General features: G+C 37.3%; 1 protein-coding gene and 1 long non-coding RNA gene across 8 annotated transcripts in view; one reads left to right on the top strand and one right to left on the bottom strand.

Moving 5' to 3' along the window:
- Nucleotides 1-21,768, bottom strand: part of itpk1a (inositol-tetrakisphosphate 1-kinase a) — a 100,451-nt gene that overhangs the window by 6,028 nt on the left and 72,655 nt on the right. For all 7 annotated transcript variants that reach the window (XM_088648597.1, XM_088648596.1, XM_088648598.1 and 4 more), the window contains 3 exons: nt 9,735-9,833; nt 7,703-7,743; nt 6,167-6,332 (listed from right to left, as the gene is read on the bottom strand). In XM_088648597.1, coding sequence (XP_088504723.1) covers nt 6,167-6,332; nt 7,703-7,743; nt 9,735-9,833 — 306 coding nt within the window. The remainder of the gene's footprint in view (nt 1-6,166; nt 6,333-7,702; nt 7,744-9,734; nt 9,834-21,768) is intronic.
- On the top strand, nt 11,780-15,629 carry LOC148653508 (uncharacterized). Its single transcript, XR_015941685.1, has 3 exons — nt 11,780-11,917; nt 15,106-15,177; nt 15,447-15,629. It is a non-coding gene; the product is annotated as an uncharacterized LOC148653508 (long non-coding RNA).

Raw genomic sequence — 21,768 nt, 5'->3', positions numbered from 1 at the left:
CCTTAAGAATGCATTGGGCTTTGTTGAAGAGCCTGTTTTGGGGGACAGCGGCCTGCCCAACTGGATGAGGCTGTCAGACCTGACTGTGAAATGCAGTTGCACTGGTTAAAGGATTCTTGAAAAAAATGCTGGAAAGGAAAGTCTGAAATCTGTTTCTGGCAGGAGGCAGGGTACTTTCTCTCATGACATGAACTCTGTATGTATGAACTTCTGATATATACAGCAAAAATGAAACACAGCAAATGCTAAAAAAGACTTGTCCGTTGAGATTAGCCTCTCACACATTGCTGTGCAATCTCTGAGACATCTAAAACACAAACAGGAAATACAGCATATGTGTAACGTGTTTTGCTCTGTTCAGCCCTTGGTGTAATTTGATCGCAATTGCTTGCTTGATGATTATAACAATTTCCTTCTAAATAACAATTTAGTTTGGTTTGGGGAGAAGAAATTAAGCTTGTTATTTAGCAGTAATTTAATTCACAATTTTCAAAAACACAATCACTACAACTCAAGAATCGACTTTATACTTCCGCAAAGTTATAAGACTACTTTTGAACTACAAATTTTAAATTTCAGGATTAAATGATAATTTAAAACAAAATAGTTACATTTTCAGCAGATTATCACAGAAATGTATTTTTGTATAAAGAAGGAAAACATGGATTGCAACAAACAATGCAAATTTCTAATGTAGCCTATTGATGGCAGTATTATCCAGTTTAAAGCATATTAGATAAAGTCACAAACTTACTGTATGGCATATGAGCCAACAGAACCTGATATTAAAAAGCCAGTTCAAAAGAACTGGATATCCTGTGACAGGGTTCCAGAGAACAGGTAGCAAGATACAGATCAACTACAAATAAGAACATTTTTACAGGCCAATGAAATTCTACGGTGTGTAGTGACAAGTATATAACTTTATACATGAAGATGTGCAAGACTGAGAAGATGAGTCTCTTTATGCAAAGACTTGTGGGTGCCTGGATTAAACTGTTGTGCTGTCCAGTCATGCTGTCTGATTTTGGGATTAGCTGGATGTAACACTCGGGTCAAAATGATCTGAGGGATCAATCAAAACTTGCACTCTTTTTCTTGTGTAGCGGCGAGGCTTATTAATAAGAAAGAATTAAGTGTTCTGAGCTTTCCCAAATGAGGCCCCATCTCTGTTCATCTCTGTGGTGCAGCCACAGAGAAACTATTCATGCAGGCTGATTTAAGGTTTCCTTTGATAAGGGACAGCTCCCAAAGGGGGATGCACTTAGCTAAGCCTGGCTATCATGATCAATGGTCATCCATTGGCGCCTATCTGTCTAGGGAGTGCCAGATGGACATCTGGACTGCATTCCTAAGTGTCAGGAGTAAGTGACTCATATCTCACCTTGATCAACCAATCAGGGACTGGTAGGGCCGAGTAACCCACGTGGGACTCTGATGCCCATGGAACTTTCAGCCAATCAACGAGCTGAAGTTCCTCCAGGTAAAAACAGGCAACACAGAGAGCCTGAGAGGATCTAGGGAGAATTCTGTGGACTTTTCTAAAGGGAATTCAAAGGAGAATTCCAGGGCAGGACGGCCCAGGAGCAGAAGGCTCCCACGGGCAGGACATTCTCGCAGCGCACCTCCTGACCATCCTGAGACTCAGCCCGGACAACCACGGAACGGCCAGTGTGAAAAAACATGGCACATGTCAACAGAGCTTCTGCATCTTCACCTGCTATTGGACAGCATGGAAGAGCTGTTAAAGCCTTTTTTCTCACAATAATGACTACAATCGCCGTGTGTGTGCACACACACACACAAGTAGAATTATAGAGATTAAAATAAAGGCAGTTTCTTACAAAATAAAAAACCTCTTAATATCTGTCGTCAACCCATACATCCATAAAAATCACTAGTTTTTAACAAAAAACCTACAAAGTTGTAAAATTTATTTACCAATGATTTACTTTTTAGTTCATATTTTAAAAATGTTAAATATCCAAAAGGATCTGTATGCTACTCTCTACTGCTGAAGTGTACCTTATGTGGAAATGAAGGTTTTTCCTCTGAGATCGCATGACATGCTTGTGACAGAAAGTCATCTGACTTTGTAAATGGTTGTGTTAGCTTTGTTTGCCAACAAACAATCGTGTTTTCTGATCCATACCTCATGTACTCGGACAAACAACATTTAACTACACTCCAGGCACAGTCAGGTTCCTGAAACTAGCCCTGAAGGGTTTATATACGTCTACTGGCATTATTAAATACTGTAATCATTAAACATGAAATTGAGTATTGATTTCAATTTGCAGAGTCATATGCCAATTTTGATTAATTGTATTTCATATAGCAGCGATAAACAATAAAAAGTCCAACCTCACAATATATACTGTACATATATTTAGCAATTTTATCCTTCCTATGTTTGTTTGGTAGAATTACTTGCTGATCTCTTTTTAAAATAGTGTAACCACAGTGACAACTAACTCCGCAATTTATGACAGCAATTTGTATTCTGAAATTTAGTAAGAAAATACTTTCATACATAACTGAGATAGATACATTTGTTATACACAAAAATAACTTTTAACATGTCTGTTTATATTTTGTGTGAACATCTGAGAAGTGTTTTTTAGTTCCAATTAATTTTAAATAGTTAATGTGAGCTTATGAGTGTGCCAGCCTAGCAAAAGTAGCAACATGCACAAACAACTACCAATTTACAGATTTACATTTGTATATTCAGCTCATGTGATTTTGTTTCTATCTTTGAGACAATTCCTTATTGTATGTATTTCAAGGAATGCTCTTCATAGAAGGGGAAGGTATAAACTCTTCACTACAGGTTCTGGCATTAACATTTAAATATTGTGCATCAAATCTCTCTCAAAAAATGAATGAAAAAGTCAATGTTAAAAAAAGAACATGAAGAGCATCACTGTGAGTTATTTGTCTGTAGCCCTGACGTTCACTGTAGGGAGACCCAAACTGGCATTTAATGCAAGCTATTAACGGATGAAAAATGATTAATCAAAAATAATTTATTTTTTAATCTTTTGGTTGGTCCATAAAATCTGTATGACTGCAGGCATGTGCTTTTGGCTCACTTTGTGAAAGTCTTAAGACATGAGTATATGTATTAATTCAACTTTTCAAATAATAATAAGCTCTGTTGAATGCCCTGGTTTGTCACATCCTATGACATTCAATTCACTTTCACTTTTCTAATGTCAATTAATGGATACTGGCAAGTAATGGCATTTAATGCTGCCTTTAAAACCATAGATTTTTATCAGTTCTTTGGCAACAGCAAACACGTAACCTGGTCTTCTAGATCATGACAAACAGAGAACGGGCAGCCACCAAAACAAATCCCAAATCATGTCCCCAAGCCTTGCAAGTCCACATTTTAGAAGGTATACAAGACAACCCAAATTTAGCAATCAGAATTCCTCCATTTAATAATTTAACAGATTGATCATACAAATCAAGGTATTCAACGGAAAGTGGCCAAACCATAGCTGCCTCTCTCTACCTGTAGACAGATCACAAGACACAAGAATGAGGCAGCAAGGCCAAACTCTAACACATCCTCCAATTACACAATGCCATAATATTTTATTGTGGAGACTGTGTGAAGGTCATGGTAGAGGTCCACTAAATGTGTTGTTAGCATTGTTAGCTATTGATTTACTTCTGGAACTCCCCGTTGACATTTTGTGCTTCAGGTGAGAAAAAGGAGGCACTTTAGTCAACAAAAAGAAAAGCTCTGCATCCTCAGGGTAGGGGTGGAGTGGTGGTGTTGGCGTGACTGCTCAGGGAAAGGTAAGAATGACAGACGCAGGTCTGTGCAGGTGTTGAGGGGGGAAAAAAATGTGACATGCCTTCCATCGTCAACACTGGTCTAAAGCACCTTCCACATTTATTTGGAATGAAAAGATTGGTGTGAAACAAACAGGGAAAACAATGAGCCTGGCCCAGAAACAGGACAGACGATGTCAAGGAATTTCTAAGTCTGCCTTAAAACCTGTGTGCAAACTGTAGGAATCCTGCAGATCCAGGACCTGCTAAACTTTGCTCCTTTGAACAACTTATTGACCTCTAAAGGCATACCTTCAGAATGTAGAATCGTTCTTATTTTTTAACTAAATAAAAGATGAAGGAAGCACAGCAATTCCCCTAACAATCCTCAAACAAACTCTTTACTGTTAGGGTGGACAAAGGGCGTTATTATTTTACACTGCTATAGCCATAAAACAGAAGCACACTTTTTGTTTGACGACACCCTTGTTAAACTACTACATACAGTATATTGAGTATGTAATGATACAGATGTATGAAGTGTTAACTGGGTGGACACTATTACAGCTTTGTGAAAATGTTCTGCTTGTGAAGTTACTAGGGGACGCAGTTTAGTCAGCATGTGAACTATTTTTGTCCATTATTCATTGTAGTATACAGAGTGAAGGCTCTTTCATTCAAAATTAACAGCCTCTTGCAGCACTTCTTCAAACCACCTTAAAAAAAAACAGGTGCTAGAATATTTTAAGTCTGAGAAATAACCAACGCTGCCGAGTCGTACTTATGAAGACTGATAAACGTAGGCATTCATGTGCTTAATAATGGCTTCCTGTGTCAGAAAATGTCTCGCCTTTCAAGTTTAGAGCTTTTGAAAAGAAAAAAACAATATACATGGATCCAATGAAATAAACGTCAGATTTATGTCAAAGGAAATTAATCCATTGGGATACAGAGTGTGAGAAAAGGCATCATAAAGTTACTTGGACCCTTCTGACTGTTTTTTTTATTTTACATAATCCTGGACATGCCACAAGAGCTCATGTTAATATCTCCTGATGGCTTGCTATTTTTATACAGTACAAAACACTAATGTTGGTAATGATGTCAGATGTGAACTGGAAAAATCATAAAAAGTTATAGAACAGAGATGTTACAAGAAATGCTGAAAAAGAAGCCTAATGCTATAGAAGAGATCCAGAAGTGTGTTTTGCATCAGGCAAAGTAGATTTTATAACCACGGCTCATTTGCATGGATGAAGCTACAGTAACATGCAAAAATGTTGTGTTTCTCTTGAAAATAAGAGATATGTCAAAGAAATGGGTAGTGGAAATAATGATTTAGACCATCAAGAAAACAGCAGATAACAGAAAACAGAAAAAACAGAAATATTTCTACAATTAATGCAAGACATTAAGAATTTGCAATTATTCTCTGCCAATGTGTGCTTTTTATGTTTATATACTGCCAGGGGTAAAAGAGCAATGCACATCATACTGTACATGCACAAAAAAGCCTTATTTCCAATTGGTTAGCATGTGAAACCAGCCAGCAATTCACTAGAAAGCAATAAATAAGGTTGCTATGATGTGAAATAACTGTGGCAAGGTAACACAGACCACTTTTTGTATTTCTGATAAGAGGGAACATAATGAAGAAATAATTTTTTCCATCTGTTCTCGTCATTGCTTTCAGGAGGGGTGGGCATGAAACAACCACAAATTACGAATTTTAGTTCCAGTCTATCATTTTTTAGAAGAAAAGCACTTGGCTAATAACAGTTCCAACACTTCTCTTGTTAGGTAGGTTATGTCTATAGAGAAATGTCCAAAAGCTAAAACCCATTTCACCGGCATTTTTCATTGTTTCCTCCAACTCTGAGCCCCTGAGCAAGGCCCTTAACCCCAACTGCTCCAGGGGCGCTGTACAGTGGCTGACCCAGCGCTCTGACCCCAAGTTTCTCTCCCTGCCTGTGTGTCTGTGTCTCATGGAGAGCAAGCTGGGTTATATGAAAAGACGAATTCCTAATGCAAGAAATTGTATAGGGGTAATAAAGTGATGTTATGTTACTCTTGTACCGTTTCACAGAATGTGGATATTGCCAGTAAAACCAAGTCAGGTGGCAGAACCATTCTTCCGAACCTAAAATCTATATATCCTTTACAACAAAATGCAGAACCAAACGTGGTGCCACTTCCATTTGCTTTCTCATCAAATGAAGAAAGGGCTGACAAATTCCTAGGTACCCATTTATTTTTTTAATCTTTTTCTACAACAGTGTTATATATTCATTGGCATTCTGCTGTGGCTGTGATGGAGCAGTTGGAATTAGAACAAGGGTTGTGACAAGTGGCATGGCAGCTGTTACCACATTCTCACCTGCAGGTCCAGCTGGGAAGTTCTTTAGGGAAGGTCTTTCCACCACTGTGTATGACTCCCCCACCACAAACACCTTGTACAGCACTGCGTTATGATTAATGAAGCTCTGGATCACACACGGTGGGTTGATGTCCTTCAGGTTCTCTTCGCTAAAAATGATCGCCATCTAGGAGAAAAAGCAATGGCAAACTTAGTTCTTGTTTGATAAGAAGGTGTGGAAATCTGGATGAACTGAAGTGCAGCTCATCCCACACTAAAATGGCTTGAACAACAATGGCTATCTTTCTAAACCCTGGTTAATAACTAAGCCCCTGATTAATCACACAGAGACAGGCATATCACAGTGCTCTTTATGATGTCTGAAGCTCAGGTTATGTGCTTTGGAAAGCAATAAAATGACATCACCAGCTTAACACACTTAATCATTAAAGTCAGAACTGTTTCTAAAATTTGTTCCATTAAGTTGTCCTGGTATAAATATCAATATTACAAAATACACCCCCTACAACATTTTTTACATTAGCCTTGGCTAAAGTGTAATCAAACACAAAAATATTAAAATATTGAAAAAATATTTCAAGTTAGCCTGTGAAACTGTCGAAACAAAACTGGTACAGTACGCAACGTGAAGGTGAGGCAACACAAACTCGTTATACTTAAACCAGTGAGCTTGAAGAAAAAAGAAAATATGAACACAGAGATACTACAAAATACCCATGAGCAATTAAACAAGCAGGGGCATATAGAGTAATTCAACAATATTAACAGAGACACAGCATTTGTCATGGGCTGCACCTAAAATAAAGAAATGGAAAGAAGAGTGTTTTCTCAGCTGACTGCAATGTCTCTCGAACTTTTATGACACACTTCAAGGAAAAAAAGCTCATTTCTGTTGAAGGTAATAGTTATGTTACCGAGACAAAATGAAGGTAACTGCATCTGATTACAGTTGAACAGTTCACCCCTGTCCTTAATATAAGCGTTATATAATTGAGGATGATGTATTTTTAAGGTCAAAATTCTTGAAGATAACATTTCCAACATGTTTTAAGTGTGAGCACCGAACAGTTAATGACATACTGTGCAGCATGCAGTGAAAGAAAGAACATTTGAACTTTGAAGCTTGTACAGTAGGCATTAACTACCCGTCACATGGTTACAATGTAATGCAGGCAATTATGGTGTTAACTTCCTTCAGTTTCTCCTTTACAAAAACAATATAGAATGAAGCTGGAACAAAAATGGGAGATAAGCAAATAAAAAGGGCTATATAGAAACAAATGTGATAAAATTTACTAGATCTGACATTTTTAGGTGTCACAAGAACTCTTCTAAAGAGGACACCTGAAAGCTGCAAAATTATGACCAATGCAAGAGCACGATGTTCGGAGCTACAGAAATCTGCTCCGTATCATGTGTTCTCAGCTCAGCAGATGCTGCTGGATTTTTTAAAATAAAAATCACGAGAACAACCCTGCTGTGGTTTTTTGTACTGTTCCTGCCGAGACTGAATTTCCAATAATGGTTTCCTCTTACCTCATGAGAATTGGTACCATGTGCTACTCTGGTTTTGCAGACTGTGATGGAAGACAGAAAAGCAGAAGGTTATCATGGTAAAAATCAAAACAGCTCAATTAGTTCTGGCACAAACACAAAAAAGGCACATGGCCAAAACTGTTAGAACACATAGTGGCTCCTCATCGTCAAGAGCTGTTGGCTTTTAATAACAAGTGTGAAGTGTTTTGTTCAGGGTTTCATCAAATGTATGCAGACAGCTCCTGTCAAAATGATACATTAAAGGAAATAGGCACTTGGCCTATCTTTCTTGTTTTATCTAATTTGATCTTTTGAGATATTCAATGTCCTTTTTAATCAGTTACAATACTCTCTCAACATCTCATTACTTATTTAAATCTTTCTAAAACACAGTCTTCTGTCTCTCTTGGCACATCTTTCTCTGTCACTGCAGGTGCTCCTCAGAACTCTATCCTAGGACCCCTGTTGTTGTAGCAACAACTGTACATCAGGGATTTCAAACCTGTGCTGGTTATCTAGATTTGATTTAAATGTACTCCATGAGGACATACTGTAAATTACTGGAATACTAGGCTCAACCATAGCAAGATATTATTTGTAGAATCTTAGATTTTTGTTATTTTGTAATATAGTACCTTTCTTGAAAGTTAATTAACAGTTATTGTATCCTAATTAGATATATTTAACAGAACTCATTACCCGCTAAGGGAAGTTTTTTGCATTATTAATCACAATTATTTTAAATATAATAATTATTGTACAATATAAATCTCTGTTCTGTTGAAAATAATATTGGCAGGCCATTATGTTTCAATTAGTGGCAAAAATGAGTAACCATATACAGTTCATCCACTCTTGGCTGCATAAATGCTCCATTTACTGAGTTTTGTTACAACAAAGGAGGTTTTAGTACCTGTTTTTTATGTGCAAAGCCATTTATGAAACAATGACTGAGCTTCCTTTACTCCTTCAACTGATCTCAGTTGATTTCTAACTTTGAACAGTCTCCTTATTTTAAGCCTCATGGCAGCAAAATGTGTTGAAATGTGTTAGGGGAAGCAATAGAAAGTGCTAAAAGAGCAATCGAAAGACATTTGGACTTCCTTGAACTAAGCTATGCATATTTCTAATTACATATTTTGTCTCGTTGACTACTCCACTAAGTTACATGGTCTAACTGCCATAAACATGTAATACTGTTTTTATTTTGACAATAACAAATATTGGCAGATTTTTTAGACCTCAGGAATATGTAATGTACAGTAATGGGAACTAATTAATTAAAGGTGAAATTTCACATTACCTTCCATTTTTTATTTAAAAAAATACTTTCATAAACTGAAGGAATGGTAATCTGGCAAACAACTGGTAAAGTGCAGGATTGAAATGCCAGTTCTATGGGCTCTGGGTTCAACCTTGTAATTTGAAAGTATCAGTTGATTTCTTTTTTTTACTGTAGAACGGTATAAAAATTGATCAATTTTTTTGCTTTATATATTCATTCCGTGTTAAATTATCTGTTATTAAATCTAGCCATTCTCAGACTCAGGAGTATGTGGCTGAGCTGAGCTGAAAACTGTGAAATCATTATTGTTCACAGAGCTTCCAAAGCTGTCTTCATTTTAACTGAGAATCCTGATGATGGCTTGTTGCAAAAAAAATGAGGAAGTTCTTGGCCATTTGCTGTGAGTTAAAGACTTGAAAATATTCTAAACAAAATATTAAAAATCTCAAAATACCTTTACATACCACAAAAGACTTCTCTAAACTGTCTAGGAAATGTGTATGCAATTGTTGCTTTTGATGATGATACCTTGAAGTTCTTACACATTACCACATTGCCTTCAAGATCTTGGCTTGAACCTGTAAACTCTGCTTGAGGGACTAAAAAAAGACACCATGCCTGGTGTCTTAAGAAGAAAGAAGCTGTTTGCTTTGTTTCCTAATTAGCAAGAGTTTAATTTTTTTTAACCGAGAAACAGCATCACGCTATTCATCTGTGAGGCGAGGGGAGGAAAAGTTCCCTACTTACTGAAGGGGAATGTGAGACCATGCTTCTTGATCTGCTTCAGAGTGTCAGTCCCACAGTCACTGTTCAGCACCAGGAAGGGAGGAGAGCAGATCCTATGATCTGTGAAGCCAAGCAGAGAGAAAGCAACTGACTTGTTACATGTAAAATATAAATTTTTTATTTAAGTTCTGAGATTCTACTGTAAGGCTCCCTGAATTCTACAACATTAAATTTTGAATTCTGTTTTTGAACTGCAGGTGCAGATCTGTGGTTATTGCTCATTCTTTAAGCATGTTCTCTCCCAGCTGCAGGAGACTGCATTGTCACATTATATCCTTGTGTTACAAATGGGGGTTAAGATAATAGTAAGTGTCAGAAAATAACCAAGCAGATTACTCTTGGAACTAAATTAAATAATCATAACCCCCAAATTGTAAAGATTTTGCTAAGAATACATCAGAGTGGTTGTTATAATTAGAGGCCCCTTTGATCTCGCAACAGCTGTTGTGAAAAGAAATGATAAATCAGGCACATTGAGTTAATCGACTATTTTTTTTAATAATGACACAACATGAACTAATCAACACACACAACATACAAGTTACACCATTTACAAATAAGGCATCTCAAAGGTCTTGGTCATGAACCAGAAATCCCCTGACTGCTACCAAGTATTTGCATCCTATATCCTATTCAATAATTTACCCAAATGGAGATAAACCTACTTTCACTTAACATAATACAACCTACAGTTCAATCTCTCTCTACATAAACCCAAAAGCTACAAAATAAATGGAAAACCTATGCCCCTATTCTAAAAATTCACTCACTAACCAAGAGAGGCTGTTTGTTACCTAGGGATTCTCTTTAAAAACCATCAGCAAACACTGACAAGTTTTGAGTTGTATTAAATCTTATTTTTATTCTGAGGGGTACATATGTTCTTCCACAAAATAAGATGTATGTCTTCCACAAACCTTCATGGTTTGTTTGGTAATATTTCACATGAACCACCTAGCAATAATACACAGCATACCAGTACTGACAGTCTAAACATGAGCTCCCTATTCTTGGTTCTGTACGACCACTGAGTCCGTGGGTTTCCACAGCTCTTAAAAACTTGAAACGTCTTATTACTGACTTAATCAGACCTATTTAACAACTTCTCCCAGCTTTTCAGATGCTGTAAAGAGACTTGCAAAACCTGCAAACAAACTAAATTTAAATGGGAATACCAAGTTACGTAAAAAAGCTGATATGATCAAGGTTACGAAAGAGGAGGTTAGTGGCCTGGGTTCCATCTTCATGTTGGCAATGTAATGTATTTTTTTACATTTTTAGTGAAAATATTGGAAGCATACAAAGGAATGCAGAACTAGAAGATAAGAAACGTTATTGTCCCCTAGGGGAAAAGTTTCATGGATACACGTTTCCTCTGTTCATCTGAATACATCAGAAAATATTACACATCACATTTATTGCACACGCAAAACTCCTTACAAAGAAATACAATTACTATGCGAATGCGAAATATGGGATCGGTTTTTCCTACTGCTACAGCTGAAACTCATCAATTAAATTTCAATTTGAATCAGTCTGCTGCAAACACCACAAATACGCTTTGATGATTTGGTAATGGCAAGCAGTAAGATAACCTGCCCTTGTAGATACTGGAAGATAAAAGAAGGCAACAGATTCCATGTGGGTCATGGGATCTGACTTCCTGACTTTGCTGGCTTGAGTTTGGTCTGAGACTTTGGTTTTAGGTTCCTTCAAAGGCAACTGGCCAAAAGCTGACAAGAGCAGAGTGGGCTTGGCTTGAGTCAGACATTGTATCCTTGGCTTGAAAGACAAAAAAGGCAGGTCCTTTATTGAGACAGTGTCTCAAAAAGACACAGAATAAGAGTCTGTGTCTCACAGACTGTGGAGAGTCTGTGGAATAGCAGGGCTGACAGAGAAAGCCTCACCAGCCCTGCAGTTAATGCTGATCCCACGATATCCACCTTAACAACTCACAGTGTCAATAGATTTAAATGACTCATCAGCATTCCATTTGCAGGAAGCTGTGCACAGTACTCCTCCCCACCCATGATGGTACAAGGGTTGGAGAAGTCAGTTGAGATAATTTACAGTCAGCAATTTCAAATTGGGAGGGTAACAAAAAAAAAACCTTGAGAATCAACAATCGCTGACCAGTGTGTAATGTAAGTAGATCGTTCATGATAACAGGTGTGCAGTGCAAGAGGAAACAGATTGCAGTAAATAGCTTGTTCTTATGTTGCGAGATGTCTGCTTAATATTCACTTTGAATTACCAACCATTTTTTATTCCAGTAGTTTCATTTAGTCTTTTTACTTCTGACCATTTGATCTTTTTATCTCCATGCTTCCAGCTTATAGAAAATGCTCCCAGCTGTATGCTGTCTCGGGGTCAAGAACGTTGTTCTATATTCAGATTAAATTCAACTCCCATTTTATTCTGCACCCAAGATTAACCTTCTCTCTTGATGTGATTTGTACACACTGATAATCCCTTCTGTCATGTTTAATATTTGTATTTAACTCGACATCCTTAACATCCCATGCAGTCACAAAAAACAACAAAATGCAGCCGCTAGCCATCCTTTCTGGCAGAGAGCCAAGGATATGGTTTTTACGTCACTCATAATCTGTTCTATATCAAGATCTCCTTGTGAAATATTGCAGGGCACATTTCCAAACCAAAGAAGGGTCAGATTTAGCAACCTGACTATTTTGTCTCTTTAAAAAAAAAACACGGCATGTTAAATATATAGAAGTCAACTGGGTTTTTCAGGAACAGAGTGAAATGCTACTCATTTTCTTAAAATGCTCAGTTTTCTGACAAAACTGGGAGATTTTTCCCTACTTTAGATACCCCGATCTTGAACACTAGGTATATCTTATAAATATTTGAAGGTGTCAAGCTTTTTTATTCTGTCATCATTCACAAGTTACCTTTTGATTGCAGAATTTGAAATATAATTATGAAACTACATGAAAATTATTAAAAGGCAATTGATATTTTCTGAATAACACAGCGCTCGTAAGTACAGTAACTTCACAAATAGTTACTTACAGTAACACTTCTTACAGAAAGAATGCTTATTACATTGAAGATAAACTTTAAAAGAATACTGTTAAAGCTTAATACTGTTAAAAGTATAGGACTTTGTTAAGAAAACAGAACGACATGCTCGTTCTTTAAAATGTCTTCATATAAGATTTTCTGTTAGTAATAAAAAAAACTCTCTAATGAGTGAGAACATCCCTGTTCTTGAGTCATTTAGAATTTGTAGCACCTTTATTGATCTGGACGTGGATGTTCAAACATTTTGAAGGTCCAGGCAAGTTTTCAACACTAAAAAGGCACAGGAATAGCAGATGTGGGTTTGTGCTGCACCAGTGTGAGTGAGAAAAGTGGATGTCTAAAACACATCATCCACTGTACTATTGATGATCACAGCCCTGTGCCATGATCCTCCCACTACTTTAGGTTTGCTTATGATATATACTGTACTCACTGACCAAAGCAACTAAGGAACAATGACTAATGTGTTTAGGCTCTGCAGGAAAAACAGCTTGAATGGCACACTACATTTATTTTCCAAAATTTTGAAATGTACACAATCTAATCCTTTAGCAGGGTGTTCAGATGAAGGGAATGGTCATTGGAACGGAACACATTCATCTCAGTGACATTTGTGGTTTGTTCTGGAGAGAAAATATGACCAAAGCCAATCTCATGATTTTCAAGTCAACCATGCATTACCTGTCACAGAGAGAGACTACTCATTAGACTGGAAGTTCCTAGGCATACTTGGTATTTGTTGGGGTATACCGTATGGCCTGTTTACAAAAGTTGTAATTCTGTTTCCCTATTTCTTGGGATCAGTCTTAAGATGCTTCCATTATGACCTACAATTAAAACCAAAAGAGCACAAACAGCTTAGATAATCTTTTCACACCCCATTCCAATACCGACATTGCACGTGAAAGTACATGTAAATTGTTTACATTCATTTCCACTGCTCCTTGGATTAATAAAGCAATCAGTCATAGAGTTACATGTATACCTGAGCCATGCACCTTGCAGGCCTGACCTCACCACTACATAAAGCCCAGTGAACAGACAAAAAGCCTGTCATTTCTCACAAGAGCGTACTGTATAGAAAAGTTATAGCCAAGTAAACGGAAATAGAGTACGTGTGGATAGGTCAGCCAAGGTTCAGTATTTTAAAGGGTAAAGTGGCATAAGTCTTAATCACACTTAATCAATTCCATCTGTAATACACTTTCTTATTCTTTTTATTCTTCTGTTAAAAGTTACAATAGAAGTATTATTTTAATGATTAACTAAACCTGACTAAACTAAACCTAACTAAACCTGCACATGTCACACATAGCACCATTTAAATATTTACTTAAGCAAAACTCAAGTAAGGAAATAGTCCTTCTGTTTTATGTGCATTACTGAAGGAGAGAAATCAATATATCTAAATTAGTGGCTAAAGAAATTCCTCATCACTGAGGTCAACTAAGATTTGGCCTGAGCCCTTCCCTTTCAGTCTTACAAGGGCTTCCTGAAACTGCCCGATATAGATTACTGTATGTTTACCAGACCTTGATGTGAGAAAGTTAAGTGTTAAACCTGTGTTACTCATTTTTTATCGTGGCGAACATTTTGTAGAAACAGTTTCTAAACTGCTCTGATTGTTCCAACTTCCTTAAGCAGGGATCTGGTTACTGTCCACTGTTAAGTTCTTTCTGGGACTTCAATACGAGGCCTCCTGCCCACCTTCTTTCATAACACACTAGGTGACTTAAATCATCCTTGGATGTCAGTTTAATTAAACTTGGCATTTCACATTTGAGCTGCCTATGACATTTCAGTAGAAATGAGTCAGTAATTTAATTACTTTCAGGTGAATTTGTGATTCTAACTCATTCAGGACAGACTATGGAACAAATATAGTATATTTACATCTGAAAGGCTCCAATCACATAAAACAGATAATCGTCTAAACCTGTATTCTGTACATTGTGCAAGGGATTTTTCTTAGTAATTACAATGCATAAATCCTCACTTAGTGTGTTCAGTATTGGTCTCCATACCTAAAAAGTGACCAAAGAAGAGCAACAATACTTTAAAAAAAGGTGCCGTCCTTTGGATGAGACAAAAAACTGAGGCCCTAACTGTCTCTGGGCATTAAAAATCCCAGAGCCTTTCTCAAAAATGTAGGGGTGTTATCCTGGTATCTGGTCTTTACCAATCATGGCCTCCTAATAATCCCCATCTATGAACTGGCTTCATCACTCTGTTCTCCTCCCCACTGATAGTTGATGTGTGGTTTGGCTGGTGTCTTATCTTCCAGGTGGGGGCTACACATTAGTGGTTTGGAGGGGAGTCCCCATTGCCGGTAAAGAGCATTTACTGTAATGTCCAGGTAAGTGCTACATAAGTGTAAGGAATTGTTATTTCTCACTTATTAGAGAAACAGGCATGAGGTCTCGAATGAAAACAAGTGAATAAAAGTCAATTCATTTAGGACAGAGAAAAGAACTGCTTGTTTGCATAAAGAGGTGTGTATTCTGAACAGGCTTTTTAACCTAGGTGGCTGAGGTCGACAGCTAGGAAAAATTCTAGTTTCTTTATGTTCACTTTCTCTTTTTGCTCTTTAATTTCCTGCTTTTATATGATCTTCCTTTCTCCTAGATATCCATGCTGGCGCTCCGTGCTTGAGATGAATGTGAAAGACGGGGCTTACAGGCTTGAGCAAAAACAAACTCACAAACTAGAAAATCCTGTTAACGAGGGAAAGAAATTTACTTGCCAAACCCCCCCTTTTCATGAGTTCATTTCCAAAATTAATGGTTCTAATAAAAACAGTTCAGAAAACAGTGTGTTATTTAATGTATTACCCAACCAAATTCACTTTTAGCATCCGAAACAATGGCGATGAAGCTGGTGAGGCCAGTGTAAAGATTACCTTTCTGAGGCAGTCAATCCAATCTTGCCCCACCCCCTTGCAAGAGAACTGAAACCTTTCTTGTTCATGTTGCTGCTTAGCTTTTCCAGCATCCCCAACATAAGACAAACCTGACCTGGCCAAGGTTACAGAACACAACTCGTATTAGCATAAAGTCTAAATAAAACAAGAACCCTTCAGCAAAACATCAACCGCACATGAACAAAAGAACATTAACAGAACTGGTGTGCAGAGACATGTTGATTAGTAGTACAGGACACACCAAAAACAGCTACTGAAAAAACTTGATTCAATATATTAAAAAGTTAAGAAATAACCCCATTTGATTAAATCTTATACACTTTATTTATTTGCTTCTGACTAAGGGACAAGGTTTGGTTAAATAAAGATAAAAGTTTGTAAGCAGAATGCTACAGAAACAAGAATACTTAAAACCCATTACTACCCACTGACTCAATTTGTAAGCAGTTCTTCTAATAAAATAGTTCATTATGAGCTGCACTATATGGTACTGTGGTTGTTCAGGTTTTGTACAGAATTTATCGGTGGATATGGCTAGCCTGCGTAACACAGCTCCTTATAAGAATGCACAACAGCTTGACAGCTTCTTGTTTGTGTCAACACAAAGGATGTGATTATTATCTCTTGAAAACCATAGAGCTATGCCTGCATTTTATACTCTTAGACCATTTTCATAGAGTGTTAGTGCTATTGCACTGGGTTGTTTCCTTCCTTTTTTACATCTATTTTGACACATACCTGAGGTTTTTTTAAAAGGTGCCATTAGTAGACAGACATGAACAGATCAAAACATACCTTTAAAAAATGAATAAATCCAAGACCGAAACTACTGTAAGTTAGCTATGCCACTTTTCTGCTGTGGCCAAAATCTGGATGTTCATTGGATGGGCAATTTTCCCCAAAGTTGTATTAGTTGAAAAGCATGTCTCTTATGGTACAATCTGAAAAACATCTATGTCATATAGTCATTGTGTTTTACTTTGTAGATGGTGAACAGGAAGTGAAACTAGATCATACAGCACATACAGTTGTGTGATACATCAGTCAAAACAGCCAGAACTCCACTGTTTTGACAGTGGTCAAATCATGCATTTGAGATACTCCAAGACACTGATAAAGTCAACCCAGTGGACATCTTCAGAATCAATAATAAAACATTAACCAAAGAGAGAAGATCTTTAGGACTACTGTTTAGAACCCTACTAAGCACTACAATTGCTGACTAACATCTGATTAGGTCAGTGATTTTGTTGATCTTAAGTCTGAATCTGCTTCTAATGTTTTGAAGCTTTTTAAAATGTGTTATTTAAAATCTCTTCACAATAGTGAATTAACTGCTGTGGTTTATCAACAGCTTTGGAAAAGACACCAGGCACTGTTTAAACCAAGGGAAGATTCTTAAACGTCTTGCTGTTGGGAGATCGATGAAGTGTAGGTTGGCTTTCCTTGAAACCGCGGAAAATGTCACTGTGAAAGGAAGCTTACTGGTACATGTAAACATTTTGCAGCCTGATCCTCTACAGGGCAGGCTCTAATGTGATTCACCTTCCCAATCGCTCAAAGCTTCTGCTTGCACTTTCCAAGTCACTGTTACACATTGCTGTACATACAGTAGGCAAGAGTTGATTTTTTGTGTCTACAAGACTTCCATAGATGATGACACTCAGTCTCAAGTTCGCGTAATGCCGTTACTAGTGCCAGACAATAGGGGTGTATAATACACAGTGTAGCATCACATTTCAAATGCCACAATACAGAGTAATTCTGGAGGAAAAGTACAACGCTCATTGTTATCGTTTTAATCTGGTTCTCTCCTTTCCTTCTTCTGACCGAACAGAAAAGATCTCACCTTGCTCACAGGACCAACCTTCTTGTGAAGGGATAAAAAGCTAATCTTAATGAAAAATATCAGTTTTAGTGATGAGCTCTTTCATCATGGAACACAGAATTTAAGCAAGAACAACCGTGACTGGAGTTTAAGAGATCTGTTTGTTAAAGAGAAAAAAATGTTTAAATACAAATGCTGTTTTTACCCAAAAAACACATTTCTGGGAATTTTCTCTCCAGTGGTGCCTTTAGTTTTTAACCAATGGGGCTTCTTTTTCAGTAGGTAACCAATTCCAAAAACACTTTTCCCCATAAAGATGTTTTTAAACAAACTTTGTGCTCGGAGAATAGCATGACATATAGCTAAGGGACTCAGACTCTAATTTCACAGAGGGCCCTGGCCTCTGTTTTTTGTTCTAACCCGAGAACCTTATATGTAAACAAATTATATTTTCTTAAGATATATATAGGACTTTTCTTAGGGTATTTTACAGTTGATTCATCAAACTTTCACCTCCTTAAAGTTACAGTTTCCATAACACCTGCCTGAGCCTGATAAGAAAAATGTATGCAATGGGACAGATAGCTCACACCAGACTCCATGTTTGCCAGAAACAGAATAATATTGCAATATGAGAAAAAAGGAAGTAAAAGGCAAAGTCCATGTTCATGTGTTAAATGAAGACATCGATTTAGCCTACTGCTCAAAACCGGATTGCCCAACTGCAGAGAATCAATCTCTTTATGACAAACCCTGTCTAAACAATGTAAGATTGACCAGACATCTTGGAGCCCATTAAGACAGTTATGTGAAATTTTTAAGCTCTCCTTATCATTTGGTTTATAATTGGAATAATCTTTACGTAAAGGAGAAATAATAATTAGGTATGGACTGCCAGTGCACATTCAAACTACAATATAAATTATATTAAAAGCTAGAAATTTTCAGTATTCATTTTTGATCATATGACAAGCCTTGAAATTAATATAAGTAAATTCAGTTTGATTAAACTGATAATTAATTGATTACTTATCTGTAATTGAAACATGGCTGACAGGCAAGACTAATTAGTTGTTCCCAAGCCCTTTTGTCTCTCATGTAATTCTTCTGATAACCTAATTCAATGTGGCTTTGCACTTTTGGTGATTTTTGTGATGTCTCAAAAGATTTCCTGAGATATATTTTAAGCACAAATTATTCACATTTACACGGTCAGCAATACAAAACTGCAGTGGTTAAAATTTTAAGGATTTTCTCAAAAGAATATAAACGGGAAGGCAGCATAATTCTTATCACTTAAGACACAGAGTACTTAAAAAATTTCAATTAAGACTTGAAAAAAGGGGACATAGTTTGAAATAAAAAGCGCAAACATTTACACCATTACAAGAATATCAATGCCACTTGGACACAAGGTGAGGACTTATTAAACTCAGATTGATCACCTGGACAAAGCAGTCTGATGATGAAAGACCCAAAATACCTGTTGAGTCGAGGTTACATCAATGATTATGACTCCAAGAGTATCAGGTGATGTACAGTATGTAAGGATAGTGTGCAAGTGCCAAACAGGTCATATTCTATCTCTAAATCCAGTTTAGCTCAAACAACCTTATGGAAAATTGACATGTCAAAAACAAATAATGTCCTGTGTAGCAAGGTATTTCTGTGAAAGGTCAAACAAGCTCGGCAATGGACCTTTTGTACACCTTCAAATGGAACACTAAGAAGGATACCACTACAGATGATTCTTTAAAACAGTATCTAAAACTCACACAATGTTTGATAAGTGGCCACTTAACTGGCATGGTTATCTTCCTTTTCAGAATGTACCCTAAAAACATTGAGGGTCTTGACCAATGTATTTTTAAAAAGGGTTTCAACAATAAGACAATCTAAGCCTAAATAACATCCATTATGTTTCATTTTAAAATTAATAACTTTACTGATATTTCATGTTAGCATGTTAACATAAGAGTCTGTCCCAAAAAGCTACTTCAACACACACAGTATCTGTTACTGCACTTCAGAAATAGTTCCAAGAATCTTATTTTTGGTGGTTCCCTGCTACCCACAATAATTGTTAATGAAGTGCCAAATAATCACCACAGGTCTTAGGATGCCAAGAGAAACCTATTGTACATACCTGAAAATGAGGTAGAAATTGACACACCTAGAAACATACTGTACAATCTATAACCCATCCTGTGTCACAGAGACACTGATGAAATAAAAACAGTACATTCTTCCTGTTGCTAAGGAGGTTACAGTTTTATCTACTTACTATCCTCGATCTATGACAGTTCAAAATATCAACGAACGCTTGGGCCACAAGGAAAAAAAGTCCAACAATTCCATATTTGTACACAAGTGGTTGCATGGGATGACACTGTCGTCCATAGTGACATACACAACAAATAAACCCAACTAGTCCACACCCCACAGGAGGACTGCTAACAATCACAACGAGAATATAATTTATTAGTGGTCAGGAAGACGCTCCTGCCCAGCCTCATTAGGGCTTGGAGACCATGTATTGCTTAGGATTTGTTTGAAAAGTAAGAAGAAATTGGAGGGCAAACAGTGCATTCAGTCATCTGCCTGTGCCGCCTCAGGAGACAGCCCTGACAGAAGGCCATCAAGAAGGAGAATCAGACCGTGGTCACTGCTTCTGGAAAATGTCCCCTGTTGAGTTTAAACATGACCCAGGGTGTTTATAGCACGCCGTGAGCTACCACGACCTTCCTGTCATTCATTTTGTCGCCTCTCACCAAGTCTGTCCAACTTTTCACAACTACTAATTGTCAAAGCACAGCAATTAATGTAAACTCGACAGATCAAAACCAAATACAAGCATCCTGCGTAGCAGGGTATTTTTGTGAAAAGACAAGGTTATCACAAGAACTTGGGAAGTGCTTAAGGAGTTGTCGCAGTCTTAGAGGACTTACTATGAAGATGATAATCTACAAAAAATCATACAAGGTGGCTTTTACTGGTTTAACAAAACTGAATTTTATTCAGGCCTTCAATTGGCAGCATTTTTTTTTTAAGTACTGGGGGGCCCTGGAGGAACACGCTGCAGCCTCGCTGTTGGAAAGACAGTGCTCCCTTCTATTTTCACACTAATTGGAAAGAAATTTCATAGAGTCTATGGTTCATTAGTTCTCCTGCCAGCAGCTAGACAACTTAAAAATGTATTAATGGCTTCGTATGTTTTGGTTATTTTCATGATTTCCACTTATTTTAAACTACTAAACTCTGTTTTGTTAAAATAAAAAGGGGAACTATGACAATTAGAGAGACTCTGTACATTCCTTTTTTTGAGAAGTCACTCTCCTCTCCTGCCTGCATGTCTTTGATTATCAGGTATCAACTTCCATGAAGCTACAGTGCAATGTGGATAGAAGCCTGTCAACTCTATAAAGTTAACCCACTCCTGACAATTGGCTTTTGTTCTTGTTAAAGGACATGAGAATTGCCAGACCCCAGCAGAGCAGCGACAGCTCCAACTCTTTGCTACTTCAAGCAGTAGAGGCGAGTGCAAGCTTGACTGCTATAGGTGAATGAGTCCATAGAGGGCTTATGAGTGAAACCACAGATAAAATGTTTTTATGGCGGTTATAAAAACCTCTCCCCTTTGCTCAGTTGACTACTAGCACAGACAGCTACAAGACCCATTCTGAGTCAAAATTTACTGTATTTTCACAGACCACCCATGGTGGCTGTCCATTGACATGTGGGCCTCTCTTGACTCTCATGATTACTTCATACAGACTCTGGGCCAGGAATGTGCTCATATCCTGCAGGCTAGAACGCTGATCTCACAGAATGCATAATGTTAAGTGTCATACTGCTGTACGTAAGGGCATCACCACAATACATCTACCTTTTTTATTAATCGGCCAATGCTTTGTATGGTTCCCAAAGAGTAAAACAGTTTTTTCCCCCCAAACATGGTTAATGTACTTAATGTACTTGTGTTTGCAGTTTTTTTGGCGATGCCTCGATAAAATGCAAATTCAAAACAGAATTTGCTACTCTAAACCAAAAGCAATTTTAAATTCTCACTGCACTACAATTCCTTACAAGTCCCTTTTGTGGAATGACCAGAACATTTTTGACACAATGCATTTTTTAAACCTCTGAACTCCGTAGCTTGCTGTTGGGTTCATGGTGGTGTCCCAAGCAGTTTTCTCTTT

The sequence above is a fragment of the Lepisosteus platostomus genome, chromosome 10, assembly GCF_059453375.1.
Source record: "Lepisosteus platostomus isolate fLepPlt1 chromosome 10, fLepPlt1.hap1, whole genome shotgun sequence".
In the NCBI taxonomy this organism is placed as follows: domain Eukaryota; kingdom Metazoa; phylum Chordata; class Actinopteri; order Semionotiformes; family Lepisosteidae; genus Lepisosteus; species Lepisosteus platostomus.
Note: the sequence above shows the minus strand (reverse complement) of the source record. Positions and strands in the feature narration are given on the sequence as shown.